At 45.0% G+C, this 19,088-nt stretch overlaps 1 protein-coding gene across 1 annotated transcript in view; it reads left to right on the top strand.

Annotated features, from left to right (window-relative positions):
- The window catches only part of LOC311132523 (sodium/calcium exchanger 1-like), a gene marked incomplete at both ends in the record, with an annotated part of 73,190 nt that overhangs the window by 12,282 nt on the left and 41,820 nt on the right, over positions 1-19,088 (top strand). Inside the window, 6 exons of the mRNA XM_084165796.1 lie at positions 4,474-4,626; positions 5,072-5,337; positions 5,571-5,934; positions 6,177-6,287; positions 6,479-6,631; positions 7,834-7,946. Coding sequence (XP_084021922.1) covers positions 4,474-4,626; positions 5,072-5,337; positions 5,571-5,934; positions 6,177-6,287; positions 6,479-6,631; positions 7,834-7,946 — 1,160 coding nt within the window. The remainder of the gene's footprint in view (positions 1-4,473; positions 4,627-5,071; positions 5,338-5,570; positions 5,935-6,176; positions 6,288-6,478; positions 6,632-7,833; positions 7,947-19,088) is intronic.

A 19,088-nucleotide genomic window follows, 5' to 3' on the forward strand; every position in this document is an offset into this window, starting at 1 on the left:
AGGAAACACGTGCCGTCATCATTGCTTTGCACAAAAAGGGCTTCACAGGCAAGGATATTGCTGCTAATAAGATTGCACCTAAATCAACCATTTACAGGATCATCAAGAACTTCAAGGAGAGAGGCTCAATTGTTGTGAAGAAGGCTTCAGGGCGCCCAAGAAAGTCCAGCAAGCGCCAGGACCGTCTCCTAAAGTTGATTCAGCTGCGGGATCGGGGCACCACCAGTGCAGTTCCTTATTGCAAACAGGATGCATGTTTTGAAATACAGTAAAGCCAAACAATTCAGGGTGAAGTTTATTTAATAAAAATCATCCAAACAAACCGAGTAGAAATACATTTGTACTCACAGTCATAAAGAGCTAGCATAACAACAAAAGTTAATTACATTAATTTCTATGTGAATATTATGATTTGATGATTTGGATGTAAATTGTTTTTACATTAGCTTCATACAAGTTATTGTATCCAAATGACATAAATATAAAGCAAACAAATATGACTGAATAGAATGACTGCATACATTCCAACAACGAGCTAACATAGAAGATTGCTAGCCAAAGCAAATTGACTTGCAGAAATAGCTTGCTGACCATTTTGCTTGACAAAAAAAGTGCCACAAAACAACTGTAAATAGACATGTAACGTTTCCACAAGTATATTACCTTGTAAGACAACTATATCTTAACACTCAAAAGAGCTAGATACATTTTGTACAACATTAAGCTAAATTACAACAAAAGCGGGAGCTAACATGCTAACACACAATGTAATGTCAATGGCGATTCGATAGCTTAATTAGCCTAGCACCCTAGCAGACTTTAGAAGCTAGAATAAACACAAAAAACGTAATTCCAACATAAACCACTGCTTGTACTAACGATGATGCAATCTCTATTGCACTCCACACTGCCCTTTCCCACCTGGACAAAAGGAACACCTAAGTGAGAATGCTATTAGTTGACTACAGGGTAGGTAATAACACATCTGCCACGCTGATCCTCAACACAGGGGCCCCTCAGGGGTGCGTGCTCAGTCCCCTCATTTACTCCCTGTTCACCCATGACTGCATGGCCAGGCACGACTCTAACACCATCATTAAGTTTGCCGACGAGACAACAGCGGTAGGCCTGATCACCAACAACCATGAGACAGCCTATAGGGAGGAGGTCAGAGACCTGGCCGTGTGGTGCCAGGATAACAACCTCTCCCTCAACGTGATTAAGACAAAGGAGATGATTGTGGACTACAGGGAAAAAAAGAGGACTGAGCACGCGCCCATTCTCATCGACGGGGCTGTAGTGGAACAGGTTGAGAGCTTCAAGTTCCTTGGTGTCCACATCACCAACAAACTAGCATGGTCCAAACACACCAAGACAGTCGTAAAGAGGGCATGACAAAGCCTATTCCCCCTCAGGAGACTGAAAAGATTTGGCATGGGTCCTCAGATCCTCAAAAAATTCTACAGCTGCACCATCGAGAGCATCCTGACTGGTTGCATCACTGCCTGGTATGGCAACTGCTCGGCCTCCGACCGCAACGCACTACAGAGGGTAGTGCGTACAGCCCAGTACATCACTGGGGCCAAGCTTCCTGCCATCCTGGACCTCTATATCAGGCGGTGTCAGAGGAAGGCCCTAAAACTTGTCCAAGACTCCAGCCACCCTAGTCATAGACTGTTCTCTCTGCTACCGCACGGCAAGCTGTACCGGAGCGCCAAGTCTAGGTCCAAAAGGCTTCTTAACAGCTTCTACCCCCAAGCCATAAGACTCCTGAACAGCTTATCATGGCTACCCGGACTATTTGCATTGTCCCCCCACCCCCTCGTTTAAACTGCTGCTACTCTCTGTTTATTATCTATGCATAGTCACTTTAACTCTACCCACATGTATATATTACCTCAATTACATCGACTAACCTGTGCTCCCGCACATTGACTCTGTACCGGTACCCCGTGTATATAGCCTCCCTACTTATCTATTTTTTACTTAACACTTATTTTTCTTAAAACTACATGGTTGGTTAGGGGCTTGTACAGTGGGGATAAAAATTATTTAGTCATCCACCAATTGTGCAAGTTCTCCCACTTAAAAAGATGAGAGAGGCCTGTAATTTTCATCATAGGTACACGTCAACTATGACAGACAAAATGAGAATTTATTTTCCAGAAAATCACATTGTAGGATTTTTAATGAATTTATTTGCAAATTATGGTGGAAAATAAGTATTTGGTCAATAACAAAAGTTTCTCAATACTTTGTTATATACCCTTTGTTGGCAATGACACAGGTCAAACGTTTTCTGTAAGTCTTCACAAGGTTTTCACACACTGTTGCTGGTATTTTGGCCCATTCCTCCATGCAGATCTCCTCTAGAGCAGTGATGTTTTGGGGCTGTCGCTGGGCAACACGGACTTTCAACTCCCTCCAAAGATTTTCTATGGGGTTGAGATCTGGAGACTGGCTAGGCCACTTCAGGACCTTGAAATGCTTCTTACGAAGCCACTCCTTCGTTGCCCGGGTGGTATGTTTGGGATCATTGTCATGCTGAAAGACCCAGCCACGTTTCATCTTCAATGCCCTTGCTTTTTATGCCTGTTGTATTCGGCGCATGTGGCAAATAAAATTTGATTTGAAATAACATTTCATTTGAGTTTTGAGTTGTAAATTGAAACATCTTCAATTAGGGTCAAATTTGAACAATTTCTAAAATTGTGATGAATCATAGTTAACTATACAGAACACCATACAGTGAGGGAAAAAAGTATTTGATCCCCTGCTGATTTTGTACGTTTGCCCACTGACAAAGAAATGATCAGTCTATAATTTTAATGGTAGGTTTATTTGAACAGTGAGAGACAGAATAACAACAAAAAAATCCAGAAAAACTCATATCAAAAATGTTATAAATTGATTTGCATTTTAATGAGGGAAATAAGTATTTGACCCCCTCTCAATCAGAAAGATTTCTGGCTCCCAGGTGTCTTTTATACAGGTAATGAGCTGAGATTAGGAGCACACTCTTAAAGGGAGTGCTCCTAATCTCAGTTTGTTACCTGTATAAAAGACACCTGTCCACAGAAGCAATCAATCAATCAGATTCCAAACTCTCCACCATGGCCAAGACCAAAGAGCTCTCCAAGGATGTCAGGGACAAGATTGTAGACCTACACAAGGCTGGAATGGGCTACAAGACCATCGCCAAGCAGCTTGGTGAGAAGGTGACAACAGTTGGTGTGATTATTTGCAAATGGAAGAAACACAAAAGAACTGTCAATCTCCCTCGGACTGGGGCTCCATGCAAGATCTCACCTCGTGGAGTTGCAATGATCATGAGAACGGTGAGGAATCAGCCCAGAACTACACGGGAGGATCTTGTCAATGATCTCAAGGCAGCTGGGACCATAGTCACCAAGAAAACAATTGGTAACACACTACGCCGTGAAGAACTGAAATCCTGCAGCGCCCGCAAGGTCCCCCTGCTCAAGAAAGCACATATACATGCCCGTCTGAAGTTTGCCAATGAACATCTGAATGATTCAGAGGAGAACTGGGTGAAAGTGTTGTTGTCAGATGAGACCAAAATTGAGCTCTTTGGCATCAACTCAACTCGCCGTGTTTGGAGGAGGAGGAATGCTGCCTATGACCCCAAGAACACCATACCCAACGTCAAACATGGAGGTGGAAACATTTTGCTTTGGGGGTGTTTTTCTGCTAAGGGGACAGGATCAGAGGGACGATGGACGGGGCCATGTACCGTCAAATCTTGTGTGAGAACTTCCTTCCCTCAGCCAGGGCATTGAAAATGGGTCGTGGATGGGTTTTCCAGCATGACAATGACCCAAAACACACGGCCAAGGCAACAAAGGAGTGGCTCAAGAAGAAGCACATTAAGACCCTGGAGTGGCCTAGCCAGTCTCCAGACCTTAATCCCATAGAAAATATGTGGAGGGAGCTGAAGGTTCGAATTGCCAAACGTCAGCCTCGAAACCTTAATGACTTGAAGAAGATCTGCAAAGAGGAGTGGGACAAAATCCCTCCTGAGATGTGTGCAAACCTGGTGGCCAACTACGTCTGACCTCTGTGATTGCCAACAAGGGTTTTGCCACCAAGTACTAAGTCATGTTTTGCAGAGGGGTCAAATACTTATTTCCCTCATTAAAATGCAAATCAATTTATAACATTTTTGACATGCGTTTTTCTGGATTTTTTTGTTGTTATTCTGTCTCTCACTGTTCAAATAAACCTACCATTAAAATTATAGACTGATCATTTCTTTGTCAGTGGGCAAACGTACAAAATCAGCAGGGGATCAAATACTTTTTCCCTCACTGTACATTAACTCACTTAATTGTTTTAATCATTTGACAGCCCTAATTCTGTTTTATTCTACTCTACTCCACTTAGTTCTATTCTGTGCTTTTCTATTCTACTCTGTTTGGTTCTGTTCTATTCTATTCTACTCTACTCCTCCAGGTTATAACATCTCAGGAGAAGGAGTTAACCATAAAGAAGTCGGACGGGGAGACGACCACGGCTACAGTGAGGATCTGGAACGAGACGGTCTCTAACCTCACTCTCATGGCTCTGGGGTCATCCGCCCCCGAGATATTGCTCTCTGTTATAGAGGTAACACACACACATACACACACACACCTGAGATACTGCTCTCTGTTATAGAGGTGTGATGTATGTCTGGATACATGAATCAAACATTCTTTATTAAAGTAACTGGTCACTCACTCACTTGCAGCATACTGTACGATGTATCAACTTGACCTGATGCTGAAGAAAAGCGAAGCAGAACAGAGAAATTAACAGTTCTTACTTTATCTTTAACCTAATTGGGATCCCCATTAATTGACACCATGACGACAGCTTATCTTCCCGGGGTCCATTCTCATTTATTGAGCTCATCAATAAAGTGTATCCAATAATCACATGATGTGAACACATGAAACTATTTACTTTCATAGTTTATTGGCACAGTTTGCCCCCAGGTACACTTCTAGTCTCTTAATCCTTGTTCACACCCCTCTCTATCCTGCTCTCTGTCTCGCCCTCTCTCCTTCAGGTCTGTGGCCATGGCTTCGAGGCAGGCTCTCTGGGCCCCTCCACCATTGTGGGCAGCGCAGCCTTCAACATGTTCGTCATCATAGCCCTGTGTGTCTACGTGGTCCCTGATGGAGAGACCAGGAAGATTAAACACCTGCGTGTTTTCTTCGTGACTGCGGCGTGGAGTGTGTTCGCATACATCTGGCTCTACCTCATCCTGTCTGTGTTCTCTCCAGGAGAGGTGGAAGTCTGGGAGGCCGTGATCACCTTTCTGTTCTTCCCCCTGTGAGTAGGATACACACACATGCACGTGTTGGCACACGCACATGCATGCATGCATACACACACACACACACACACACACACACACACACACACACACACACACACACACACACACACACACACACACACACACACACACACACACACACACACACACACACACACACACACACACACTCACACACACTCATCTCTCTCTCTCTCTCTCTCGCTCTCTCTCTCCCCTCTCTCAGGTGCGTGGTTCAGGCATGGGTAGCCGATCGACGACTCCTCTTCTACAAGTACGTCCGCAAGCGTTACCGCGCCGACAAGCACCGAGGCATCATCATTGAGACGGAGGGAGGGATGGATGGAGGGATGGGAAGACGAGGAGGGGTGTTGGGGCCAGGAGGGTTCACTAAGACAGACATGATGGAGCTGGATGGACAGGCGGTGGATGAACGGATGGATGGAGAAATTATAGAGGATGGAGGACTGGGAGGAACGAGGGATCTGGAGGACGTGGCAAGGAGAGATATGGCGAGGACGCTGAAGGAGCTGAAAGCAAGACATCCTGATAAAGACACAGAGCAGCTCATAGAGATGGCCAACTACCAGGTAACCAGCTTATAAAGGCTTCATAGAGCATTCATGGAGACTTCATAAGCACAACATAGCTGCTTTACGCTTTACATTGACATTTTAGATATTGTGTAATTATTGGGTCCCAATATAAATGAACAACAATTTATAAAATCTTTATAGAGTATTCATATGGACTTCATAAGCACTAAATAGATGCTTCACATATAATTTATTAACAGAGTCTGGACTAAATCCTTTATTATCTCTCCTGTCAGGTGTTGGTCCAGCAACAGAAGAGCCGAGCGTTCTACCGTATACAGGCAACCAGGATGATGATTGGAGCAGGGAACATTCTGAAGAAGCATGCTGCAGACCAGGCTAGGAAGGTACGGACTGTCCATTGCACCTATTCTCAAACCAATGTTGTACCAAACTTTTTCTTTGATTTTTCATTCTGCTGATCACATCTGAATTTTGAACTTGCACCCAAATGCTCAGTTATCAATTTATCAATGGAATAGTCAAAATCAGAAACATGTTATCCATCGATCAAACTCTCTACATCACTCTCCTTCAGGTGGTGAGCTCCCACGAGCCCCACCCCCAGGAGGATAACCCCCACACGACCCGGATGGAGTTTGAACCCTCTCACTACCAGTGCTTCGAGAACTGTGGATCTCTCAAACTGACCGTGGCCCGACATGGGGGAGACCCAGGAGCTTCTGTTATGGTAGGGGAAGGAGAGGGTGAGGAGTAGGGGCATGGGAGGGGGTGAGAGAACTGTGGATCCCTCAAACACACTGTAGCCAGGCATGGAGGACATCCAAGTGCTTCTGTTAAGGTAGGGGGGAGGAGAGGGAGAGGAGGGGGAGGAGAGGGGGAGGAGGGGGAAGAGCGGACCGAGAAAGGAGGAGGGAAATGAGGATAGGATGGACTACTCAGATATTTTTGCATGATGAAATCACTTTTAAATTTGCTTGATTGGCATGACGTAACAATGTACAGTACATATTGCCAAAGCGTACTTTGGAGATTAAGTGATACATTTACTATATTAACATAATTTAAATAATAATAATCAATATTGTCAACGGGACAATCAGTAACAACAATAATCAAGGGTAAAAATAACCATACAATTGACAATAACAATAACAATGGCATAGAGGACATGTGCAGGTTGGTTGGTCTGTCAGACACTGTCCCTCAGTTTATGGCAGGCAGCAATGTAGTGTGCTACCAACCCACAGCTCTCTGCGTCTTCCCCCAACAGGACGGGTAGCCTATTCTCATCAGAGAGGTCTTTAAAACCTTGAATGAGGGTTTCAAATTTGGGGAAATGACACTCTCTAATTGTTTTATATTTTTGACATTTTGTCAGGAAATGCAGCTCTGTCTCGGGTCCTGCTGTGGTGCAGTGGTTGCACATCCTTTCCTCTACAGGGAGTAAGGTTTTCCTGTCTCTACCCTTCTCAATGGCAAGGCTGTGCTCACTGAGCCTGTACCTTGTCAAGGTTTTCCTAAGGTTTTGATCAGTAACCATGGTCAAATAGTTTGCCATGGTGTACTGTCGATTTAGGGCCAGATAGCACTTAATTTTGCTTTATGCTTGTGTTTCCCAATAGGTAATGTAGTTTTGTTTTGACTGTGTTGTAATTTGGTTTATTCTGATTGATTGGATGTTCTGGTCCTGAGTGTGTTAGTAAAACAGGTGTGTGAACTCAGCCCCAGGACCAGCTGGATGATGGGACTCTTTTCTTTGCTTAGCTCTTGGCATTGCAGGGCTTGGTAATGATATGAGAGGGGGGTCACTGTATTTGAGATGTTTCCAAAACGTAATTGCTCTTTTTGAGTTTTTATTATTGGTGGATATTGGCCTAATTATTTTCTCTCTCTCTTTCTAACAATTTTTCTCATCTTGCCCCCCCCCCCCACCCCACCCCGCTCGTAGTGGTGCCCTACAGGACCGTAGACGGGACAGCACGGGGAGGAGAGGACTACGAAGAGGTGTCGGGAAAACTGGAGTTCCAGAACGACGAGACTATGTGAGTCTGACTGTTCTCATTTCTGAGATCCTTCGTTCCATGATTGACTTTCTTTCTCTTTCAAGCTCACACTCACTCTCAATCTCAATTATATGTCTGTGACTCAGACGTGTGTGAATGTTTGTCTTTTCGTATGATCCTTTGTTCCATGATCGTCTCTCTCTCTCTCTCTCTCTCTCTCTCTCGCTCTCTCTCGCTCTCTCTCTCTCTCGCTCTCTCTCTCTCTCTCTCTCTCTCTCTCTCTCTCTCTCTCTCTCTCTCTCAATCATAACACTTCAGTCAAAGAGAGACGAATGACAGTGCTGTATCTATGTGAGTGCTTTGACAGCCAGTGTGAGTGAGTGAGTGTGTGTGTGTCTGTCTGTCAAGTAACCCAGCACTGTCAGGGCTGTCCAAGAGCTGCTCTTTTACAGCTACCCCGCTGAGAAGGTTTGAAAGAGAGATTGTGTGTGTGTGTGCGTGCATGCCTGCGTGTGTGTTTGTGTGTATGTTTTAGTGACATCTTGACATAGTGGTCCAGAAGCATGCCAACTGATACCAGCCAGACGACAGGATAATGTCACGACAAGGGCACAAAGTGTGTGTGTGTGTTTGATGGAAGGAGAGAGAGAGAAAGTGAGTCTTTGATGCAGCATTTGCATGTCTTCCCTCTAAACATGACTGAAGTCAATAGGTGAGTGTGTAGCTCTGATGTTTGTGTGTGTGTCTATCAGCTCAAACTTTAGTGTGTGTGTGTGTGTGTCATATCCAGTGTGTGTGTGTTTGTGTTTGACTGTGTGTGTGTGCTGTGATGTAAAAATAGATATGAATGACTAAATGAGTGATAGCGAGTGAAAGAAGGAGTAGTATTGATATAAGAGGAGGATGAAAGGAGGTCAGGAAGAAAGGGAAAGATGAGAAGAAAGGAGAGTGAGCCTTTTTAGATTCTGTTGTTCATGGGAAAGCTGGTGAGAGAGAGGGATTACAGAAAGGCATTGATGTTGAATAGTTAACTACACTGCTTGATCGATACCTTTCCTCATCCCTCCTCCCACTTTCGTCCCCTCTTCCGCTCATTCTCTCTCCCTTTTTCCAACCCTCCTCCCTCTATTTCTCCCCATCTTTTCTTCCCCTCCTTCTCTCCATTCCCTCCCCCTTCTCATTCCTCCTTGATTCAGGCTTATTGATGTATTTCTCATCTAGATTCACTCCTTCCCCCTTTTTCCCCCATTCGCGATCTCTAACGTTAAGGAAGTCTCACGTTTTTGCTCGCCTGAGTTAGAATACCTCATGATAAGCTGCAGACCTTACTTTTTACCAAGAGAGTTTTCATCTATATTTTTCATAGCTGTCTATTTACCACCACAAACTGATTCTGGCACTAAGACCGCACTCAACGACTTATATAGGGCCAGAGCAAACCATCAAACAGGCAAAGCATCAATACAGGCTCTGACGCTTGTCGGATGTGGCAGTGTGGCAGGGCTTGCAAACTATCACAGATTACAAAGGGAAACCCAGCCGCGAGCTGCCCAGTCACGCAAGCCTACCAGACTAGCTAAATGCTTTCTACTGTATGCTCATTTCGAGGCAAGCAACACTGAACCATGCATGAGAGCACCAGCTGTTCTGGACGACTGAGTGAGCTCGCTCTCCGTAGCCGATGTGAGTAAGACCTTTCAACAGGTTAACATTTACAAGGCCGTGGGGCCAGACGGATTACCAGGACTCCCCATAGCACTCACATCTGTAGCCATTAAATTATTTGAAAGGCTGGTCATGGCTCACATCAACACCATCATCCCAGACACCCTGGACCCACTCCAATTCACATACCGCCCCAACAGATACACATATGACGCAATCTCTACTGCACTCCACACTGCCCTCGCCAACCTGGACAAGAGGAACACCTATGTGAGAATGCTGTTCATCGACTACAGCTCAGTGTTCAACACCATAGTGCCCTCCAAACTCATCACTAAACTCAGGACCCTGGGACTGAACACCTCCCTTTGCAACTGGATTCTGGACTTCCCAGGTGGTGAGGGTAATCAATAACACATTCGCCACGCTGACCCTCAACACGGGGGCCCCTCAGTGGTGCGTGCTTAGTCCCCTCCTGTACTCCCTGCTCACCCACGACTGCGTGGCCACGCACGACTTCAACACCATCATTAAGTTTGCTGACGATACGACAGTGGTAGGCCTGATCACCGACGACGAGACAGCCTATAGGGAGGAGGTTAATGACCTGGCAGTGTGAGGCCAGGAAAACAACCTCTCCCTCAACTTCAGCAAGACAACGGAGCTGATCGTGGACTAAAGGAAACGGAGGGCCAAGCACGCCCCGATCTACACACCCTCAAAAAGTTATACAGCTGTACCATTGAGAGCATATTGACTGGATGCATCACCGATTGGTATGGAAACTTCTTGGCATCTGACTGCAAGGCACTACAAAGGGTAGTGCGTATGGCCCAGCACATCACTGGGGCCGAGCTCCCTGCCATCCAGGACCTCTATACCAGGTGGCGTCAGAGGAAGGCCCCAAAAAATGTATAGAAAAAAGTAATAGACTGTTCTCTCTGCTACCGCACGGCAAGCGGTACCGATGCACCAAGTCTGGAACCAACAGGACCCTGAACAGCTTCTACCCCCAAGCCAGAACACTGCTAAATAGCTAACTGGACTATCTGCATTGCCCTTTTTGTACCAATTGTTTTGACTCATCACATACGCTGCTGCTACTATTTATTATCTATCCTGTTGCCCAGTCACTTTACCCCTACCTATATGTACATATCTACCTCAATTACCTCTGCACATCAACTCGGTACTGGTAACCTGTGTATATAGCCAAGTTATCGTTACTCATTGTGTATTTATTCCTCGTGTTATTATTTTTTCAATAATTTTTCTCAATATACACTGCTCAAAAAGATTAAGGGAACACTTAAACAACACAATGTAACTCCAAGTCAATCACACTTCTGTGAAATCAAACTGTCCACTTAGGAAGCAACACTGATTGACAATACATTTCACATGCTGTTGTGCAAATGGAATAGACAACAGGTGGAAATTATAGGCAATTAGCAAGACACCCCCAATAAAGGACTGGTTTTGCAGGTGGTGACCACAGACCACTTCTCAGTTCCTATGCTTCCTGGCTGATGTTTTGGTCACTTTTGAATGCTGGCGGTGCTTTCACTCTAGTGGTAGCATGAGACGGAGTCTACAACCCACACAAGTGGCTCAGGTAGTGCAGCTCATCCAGGATGGCACATCAATGCGAGCTGTGGCAAGAAGGTTTGCTGTGTCTGTCAGCGTAGTGTCCAGAGCATGGAGGTGCTACCAGGAGACAGGCCAGTACATCAGGAGACATGGAGGAGGCCGTAGGAGGGCAACAACCCAGCAGCAGGACTGCTACCTCCTCCTTTGTGCAAGGAGGAGCAGGAGGAGCACTGACAGAGCCCTGCAAAATGACCTCCAGCAGGCCACAAATGTGCATGTGTCTGCTCAAACGGTCAGAAACAGACTCCAAGAGGGTGGTAATGAGGGCCCGACGTCCACAGGTGGGGGTTGTGCTTACAGCCCAACACCGTGCAGGACGTTTGGCATTTGCCAGAGAACACCAAGATTGCCAAATTCGCCACTGGCGCCCTGTGCTCTTCACAGATGAAAGCAGGTTCACACTGAGCACATGTGACAGACGTGACAGAGTCTGGAGACGCCGTGGAGAACGTTCTGCTGCCTGCAACATCCTCCAGCATGACCGGTTTGGCGGTGGGTCAGTCATGGTGTGGGGTGACATTTCTTTGGGGGGCCGCACAGCCCTCCATGTGCTCGCCAGAGGTAGCCTGACTGCCATTAGGTACCGAGATGAGATCCTCAGACCCCTTGTGAGACCATATGCTGGTGCGGTTGGCCCTGGGTTCCTCCTAATGCAAGACAATGCTAGACCTCATGTGGCTGGAGTGTGTCAGCAGTTCCTGCAAGAGGAAGGCATTGATGCTATGGACTGGCCCGCCCGTTCCCCAGACCTGAATCCAATTGAGCACATCTGGGACATCATGTCTCGATCCATCCACCAACGCCACGTTGCACCACAGACTGTCCAGGAGTTGGCGGATGCTTTAGTCCAGGTCTGGGAGGATATCCCTCAGGAGACCATCCGCCACCTCATCGGGAGCATGCCCAGGCGTTGTAGGGAGGTCATACAGGCACGTGGAGGCCACACACACTAATGAGCCTCATTTTGACTTGTTTTAAGGACATTACATCAAAGTTGGATCAGCCTGTAGTGTGGTTTTCCACTTTAATTTTGAGGGTGACTCCAAATCCAGACCTCCATGGGTTGATGAATTTGATTTCCATTGATAATTTTTGTGTGATTTTGTTGTCAGCACATTCAACTATGTAAAGAAAAAAGTATTTAATAAGATTATTTCATTCATTCAGATCTAGGATGTGTTATTTTAGTGTTCCCTTAATTTTTTTGAGCAGTGTATATATTTTTTCTCTGCATTGTTGGGAAGGGCCCGTAAGTAAGTATTTCACTGTTAGTCTACACCTGTTGTTTACAAAAGACATGTGACAAATACAATTTGATTGGAATTTGTCCACCTCCCTCTCCCCCATCCCCCTCCATTCCCATCTTCTTTCTCCCAAGAAGGTATAGGGGGTGCAATAAAAAAATAAAAAAAATAAAAACCAAATGTTATTTGTCATGAGCCGAATACAACCTTACAGTGAAATGCTTACTTACAAGCCCTTAACCAACAATGCAGTTTTAAGAAAGAATACCAAAAAAAATCACAAAAAAATACAATATAAAATAATACGAAATAAAAGTAACAAATAATTAAAGAGCAGCAGTAAAAATAACAATAGAGAGGCTATATACAGCGGGTACCGGTACCAAGTCAATGTGCGGGGGCACCGGTTAGTCGAGGTAATATGTACTTGTAGGTAGAGTTATTCAAGTGACTATGCATGGGTAATAAACAGAGTAGCAGCAGCGTTAAAGGGGGGGGGGGGGGGGGGGTAGCCATTTAATTAGATGTTCAGGAGTCTTATGGCTTCGGGGTAGGAGCAGTTTAGAAGACTCTTCGACCTAGACTTGGCGCTCCAGTACCGCTTGCCGTGCGGTAGCAGAGAGAACAGTCTATGACTAGGGTGGCTGGAGTCTTTGACAGTTTTTAGGGCCTTTCTCTGACACCGCCTGGTATAGAGGTCCTGGATGGCAGGAAGCTTGGCCCCAGTGATGTACTGGTCCGTACGCATTACCCTCTGTAGTGCCTTGCGGTCAGAGGCCGAGCAGTTACCATACCAGGTAGTGATGCAACCAGTCAGGATGCTCTCGATGGTGCAGCTGTAGAACCTTTTGAGGATCTGAGGACCCATGCCAAATCTTTTCAGTCTCCTTAGGGGGAATAGGTTTTGTCGTGCCCTCTTCACGACTGTCTTGGTATGCTTGGACCATGTTAGTTTGTTGGTGATGTGGACACCAAGGAACTTGAAGCTCTCAACCTGCTCCACTACAGCCCCGTCGATGAGAATGGGAGCGTGCTCGGTCCTCTTCTTTTTCCTGTAGTCCACAATCATCTCCTTTGTCTTGATCACGTTGAGGGAGAGGTTGTTATCCTGGCACCACATGGCCAGGTCTCTGACCTCCTCCCTATAGGCTGTCTCGTTGTTGTCGGTGATCAGGCCTACCACTGTTGTGTCATCTGCAAACTTAAGGATGGTGTTGGAGTCGTGCCTGGCAATGCAGTCATGAGTGAACAGGGAGTACAGGAGGGGACTGAGCACGCACCTCTGAGGGGCCCCCCTGTTGAGGATCAGCGTGGTGGATGTGTTGTTACCTACCCTTACCACCTGGGGGCAGCCAGTCAGGAAGTCCAGGATCCAGTTACAGAGGGAGGTGTTTAGTCCCAGGGTCCTTAGCTTAGTAATGAGCTTTGAGGGCACTATGGTGTTGAACGCTGAGCTGTAGTCAATGAATAGCATTCTCACATAGGTGTTCCTTTAGTCCAGGTGTGAAAGGGCAGTGTGGAGCACAATAGAGATTGCATCATCTGTGGATCTGTCAGGGCTGTATGCAAATTGTTGTGGGTCTAGGGTTTCTGGGACAATGGTGTTGATGTGAGCCATGACCAGCCTTTCAAAGCACTTCATGGCTACAGACGTGAGTGCTACGGGTCGGTAGTCATTTAGGCAGGTTACCTTAGTGTTCTTGGGCACAGGGACTATGGTGGTCTGCTTGAAACATGTTGGTATTACAGACTCAGACAGGGAGAGGTTGAACATTTCAGTGAAGACACTTGCCAGTTGGTCAGCGCATGCTCTGAGTACACGTCCTGGTAATCCGTCTGGCCCTGCGGCCTTGTGAATGTTGACCTGTTTAAAGGTCTTACTCACATCGGCTACGGAGAGCGTGATCACACAGTCGTCCGGAACAGCTGGTGTTTCAGTGTTACTTGCCTCGAAGCCAGCATAGAAGTAATTTAGTTTGTCTGGTAGGCTTGTGTCACTGGACAGCTCGCGGCTGTGCTTCCCTTTGTAGTCTTTAATAGTTTGCAAGCCCTGCCACATCCAAAGAGATTCGGAGCCAGTCGGCAGCCATCCCATCCAGCGCCATCTTCTGTCAGACAAAAGCTAGCCTTAGGGGCATAAGGGATAACTTCATCATTGGTTTCTCTCCCTATTCAATATTTCTATTCCACATGCCCTCTTTTTCTCTCCCTCTTTCTTCCTCTCTAGTCTTCCTCTTCCTCTCTCCGTCTCTTCTTTCATCATTTCATCTGTTGTATTTGCTGTGGAAACATCTTTCAAATATCCCTTTATCTGTTTTTGTTCTCTCTCTTCTACACTTTTCCCAAACTCATTTTCTTAATTTCACCTCATCTCTCTCTCTCTCTCTCTCTCTCTCTCTCTCTCTCTCTCTCTCTCTCTCTCTCTCAATTCAATTCAATTCAATTCAATTCAAAGGGCTTTACTGGCATAGGAAATATATGTTTACATTGCCAAAGCAAGTGAAATAGATAATAATCAAATGAACTATCAAAAAGAACAGTAAACATTACACTCACAAAAGTTCCAAAGGAATAGAGACATTTCAAATGTCATATTATGGTTATGTACAGTGTTATACCAATGTGCAAATAGTTAAATTACAAAAGGGAAAATAAATCAACATAAATATGGGTTGTGTTTACGATGGTGTTTCTTGTGGCAACAGGTCGATATGGGAGTTTATAAAAATTGGATTAGTTTAAAAAAAGAAAATATGGGTCTGTGTAATCTGAGGGAAATATGTGTCTCTAATATGGTCATACATTTGGCATGAGGTTAGGAAGTGCAGCTCAGTTTCCACCTCATTTTGTGGGCAGTGTGCACATAGCCTGTCTTCTCTTGAGAGCCAGGTCAGCCTACAGCGTCCTCTCCTCAATAGTAATGCTCACTGAGTCTGTACATAGTCAAAGCTTTCCTTAATTTTGGGTCAGTCACAGTGGTCAGGAATTCTGCCAGTGTATACTCTCTGTTTAGGGCCAAATAGCTTTCCAGTTTGCTCTGTTGTTTGGTATATTATTTCCAATGAAATTACATTTCTCTCTCTCTCTCTCTCAATTTCAATTTCAATTTCAATTTAAGGGCTTTATTGGCATGGGAAACGTGACCGGGAGACCAATGGGGCGGCGCACAATTGGCCCGGCGTCGTCCAGGGTATGGGAGGGAATGGCCGGCAGGGATGTAGCTCAGTTGGTAGAGCATGGCGTTTGCAACGCCAGGGTTGTGGGTTCGATTCCCACGGGGGGCCAGTATGAAAAAATAATAAAAAAAATAATGGATGCACTCACTAACTGTAAGTCGCTCTGGATAAGAGCGTCTGCTAAATGACTAAAATGTAATGTAAATGTGTGTTAACATTGCCAACGCAAGTGAAGTAGATAGTAAAGTAAACAAAAGTGAAATAAACAATAAATATTAACAGTAAACATTACACTCAAAAGTTTCAAAAGAATAAAGACATTACATCTCTCGCTCTCTCTCTCTCAATTCAATTCAATTCAATTTAAGGGCTTTATTGGCATGGGAAACGTATGTTAACACTGCCAAAGCAAGTGAAGTAGATAGTAAACAAAAGTGAAGTGAACACTCAGAAGTTCCAAAAGTTCTCTCTCTCTCATTCATGTTTTACTCATTTCTGACCTTCAGTTCTCACCTTCTATCCCCTCTCTCTCACCCCCTCTGTCTCTCTCGCTCTCCATCTCTCTCTCTCTCTCTTACTTTCTTATATGTATTTTTAGGTTTTCAGCAGAAAAGGTAGAATCAACCGCTCCTTTCCTCTCTTCTCCTCTTCCCTTATTCTCACACCTCCATCCGTCTCTGTCTGTTTTTACTCAATAGAACCTAAAGGTGCTTGGCTGGCATTAAAACCACCTACAGTTATTGCCAAGGCAATTTAACTGAATAAAACCATCTAATAGCTCAGTCATAGTTTTCCCTACATATCTCTCTCTCTCTATTTCTCTCTCTCTCTCTCTCTCTCTCTCTCTCTCTCTCTCTCTCTCTCTCTCTCTCTCTCTCTCTCTCTCTCTCTCTCTCTCTCTCTCTCTCTAGGGTGGATGAGAAAGTCTCTTTTTATTGTACACGCTGGCTCTCTCTGATTCTCTTGGTTTTTCTCTCCTTCTCCCTTCCCTCCCTCGATCCCTCCCTCCCTCTATTTTCTTAGCAGCGGTTTTGTCCCTGTGGTTATTCTTCAACCCTTCTGACACACACACACACACACTCACAAACACACCCACAGCCCTGTGATCATGCCTGTGTGGTCTTACACACACTTTAATTAGTGAACAGAGACCCACCCCGCCACCTCCTTTCTTTCTCTCTGTCGCTCACTTCCTCTCTTTTTCTTTTGCTCCCTCTATATACAGTATATTCTCTTAAACTGTCTCATCTTTCTCCCTCTCCCTCTCTCTTAATCTACAGTGTGTGTGGTATATATACACCACCGGTCAAAAGTTTTAGAACACCTACACATATTTGTTTAAATTATTTTTTACTATTTTCTACACTGTAGAATAATAGTGAAGACATCAAAACTATGAAATAACACATATTGAGTCATGTAGTAACCAAAAAATTGTTAAGTAAATCAAAATATATTTTATATTTGAGATTCTTCAAATAGCCACCCTTTTCCTTGATGACAGCTTTCCACACTCTTGGCGAGAATTCTCAACCAGCTTCATGAGGTAGTCACCTGGAATGCATTTCAATTAACAGGTGTGCCTTCTTAAAAGTTAATTTGTGGAATTTCTTTCCTTCTTAATGCTTTTGAGCCAATCAAATGTGTTGTGACAAGGTAGGAGGGGTATACAGAATATAGCCCTATTTGGTAGACCAAGTCCATATTATGGCAAGAACAGATCAAATAAGCAAAGAGAGACGACAGTCCATTATTACTTTAAGACATGAAGGTCAGTCAATACGGAAAATCTCAAGAACTGAACGTTTCTTCAAGTGCAGTCGCAAAAACCATCAACCGCTACGATGAAACTTGCTCTCATGAGGACCGCAACAGGAATGGAAGACCCAGAGTTACCTCTGCTGCAGAGGATAAGTTCATTACAGCTACCAGCCTCAGAAATTGCAGCCCAAATAAATGCTTCACGGAGTTCAAGTAACAGACACATCTCAACATCAACTGTTCAGAGGAGACTGAGTGAATCAGGCCTTCATGGTCGAATTGCTGCAAAGATTATTCTACAATGTAGAAAATAGTAAAAATAAAGAAAAACCCTTGAATGAGTAGGTGTTCTAAAACGTTTGACCGGTAGTGTAAATCACAGTAATTATAAATCCATTGCAGTGTGATGACTGCTCCTTAATACTTCCACAATTCCCAGTGCTATAGCCTCTCTTTCTCTCATTGTCTCTCTCATTCTCTCTCTCATTCTCTCTCTCTCTCTCTCTCTCTCTCTTATTCTCTCTCTCTCTGCAGAATCTCTCTCTTTTGGTTTCAGCAGAAATCTCTCTTAAACTCTCCCCCCCGCCCTCTCTCTCTCTCTTTTTAAAATCAAATACATTTGTATACAGTGTGAAATAGAGAGTATGGACAGTATATGAATAGAAAAGGTGTGTACAGCAGTAGTTATATAGGATGAGCCTTGACTAGAATACAATATACAATATACCTATGAAGTGGGTAAAACAGTATGTAAACAGTATTCAATCTGTAGTGGGTAAAACAGTATGTAAACAGTATTAAAGTGACCAGTGTTCAGTGACTATGTACTGTACATAGGGCAGCAGTCTCTAAGAAGCAGGGTAGAGTACCAGGTGGTAGCCAGCTAGTAACAGTGAATAAGGTTCAGGACAGGGTACTGGGCAGAGGGCGGCTAGGGGTAACTATTTAACAGTCTGATGCCCTGGAGCTGTTTTTCAGTCTCTCGGTCCCAGCTTTGATGCACCTGTACTGTCTCTGCCTTCTAGATGGTAGCGGGGTGAACAGGACATGGCTCGGGTGGCTGAGGTCCTTGATGATCTTCTTTGCCTTCCTGTGACACCGGGTGCTGTAGAGAGGTTATTTTCCTGCCACCACTCCGCTAGTGCCCTCACCTCCTCCCTGTAGGCTGTCTCGTCATTGTTACCACTGTTGTGTCGTCAGAAAACTTGATGATTGAGTTGGAGACATGCGTGGCCACGCAGTCATGAGTGAACAGGGAGTACAGGAGGGGGCTGAACACGCACCCTTGTTGGGCCCCCGTGTTGAGGATCAGCATGGCAGAGGTGTTGTTGCCTACCTTCACCATCTAGGGTTGGCCCGTCAGGAAGTCTAGGACCCAGTTGCACAGGGCAGGGTTCAGACCCAGGGCCCTGAGCTTAGCAATAAGCTTGGAGAGCACTATGGTGTTGAAGGCTGAGTTGTAGTCGATAAACAGCATTCTTACATAGGTATTCCTCTTGTCTAGATAGGATAGGGCAGTGTGCAGTGCGATGGTGATTGCTTTATCTGTGTCAGGTAAGGTGGAGGTGAGATGATCCTTAACTAGCCTCCCAAAGCACTTCATGATGACAGAAGTCATTTAGTTCAGTTACCTTCACTTTCTTTGGTACAGGAACAATGGTGGACATCTTGAAGCAAGTGGGGAC

Source organism: Coregonus lavaretus, assembly GCF_964263955.1.
Source record: "Coregonus lavaretus genome assembly, chromosome: 7".
NCBI lineage: Eukaryota > Metazoa > Chordata > Actinopteri > Salmoniformes > Salmonidae > Coregonus > Coregonus lavaretus.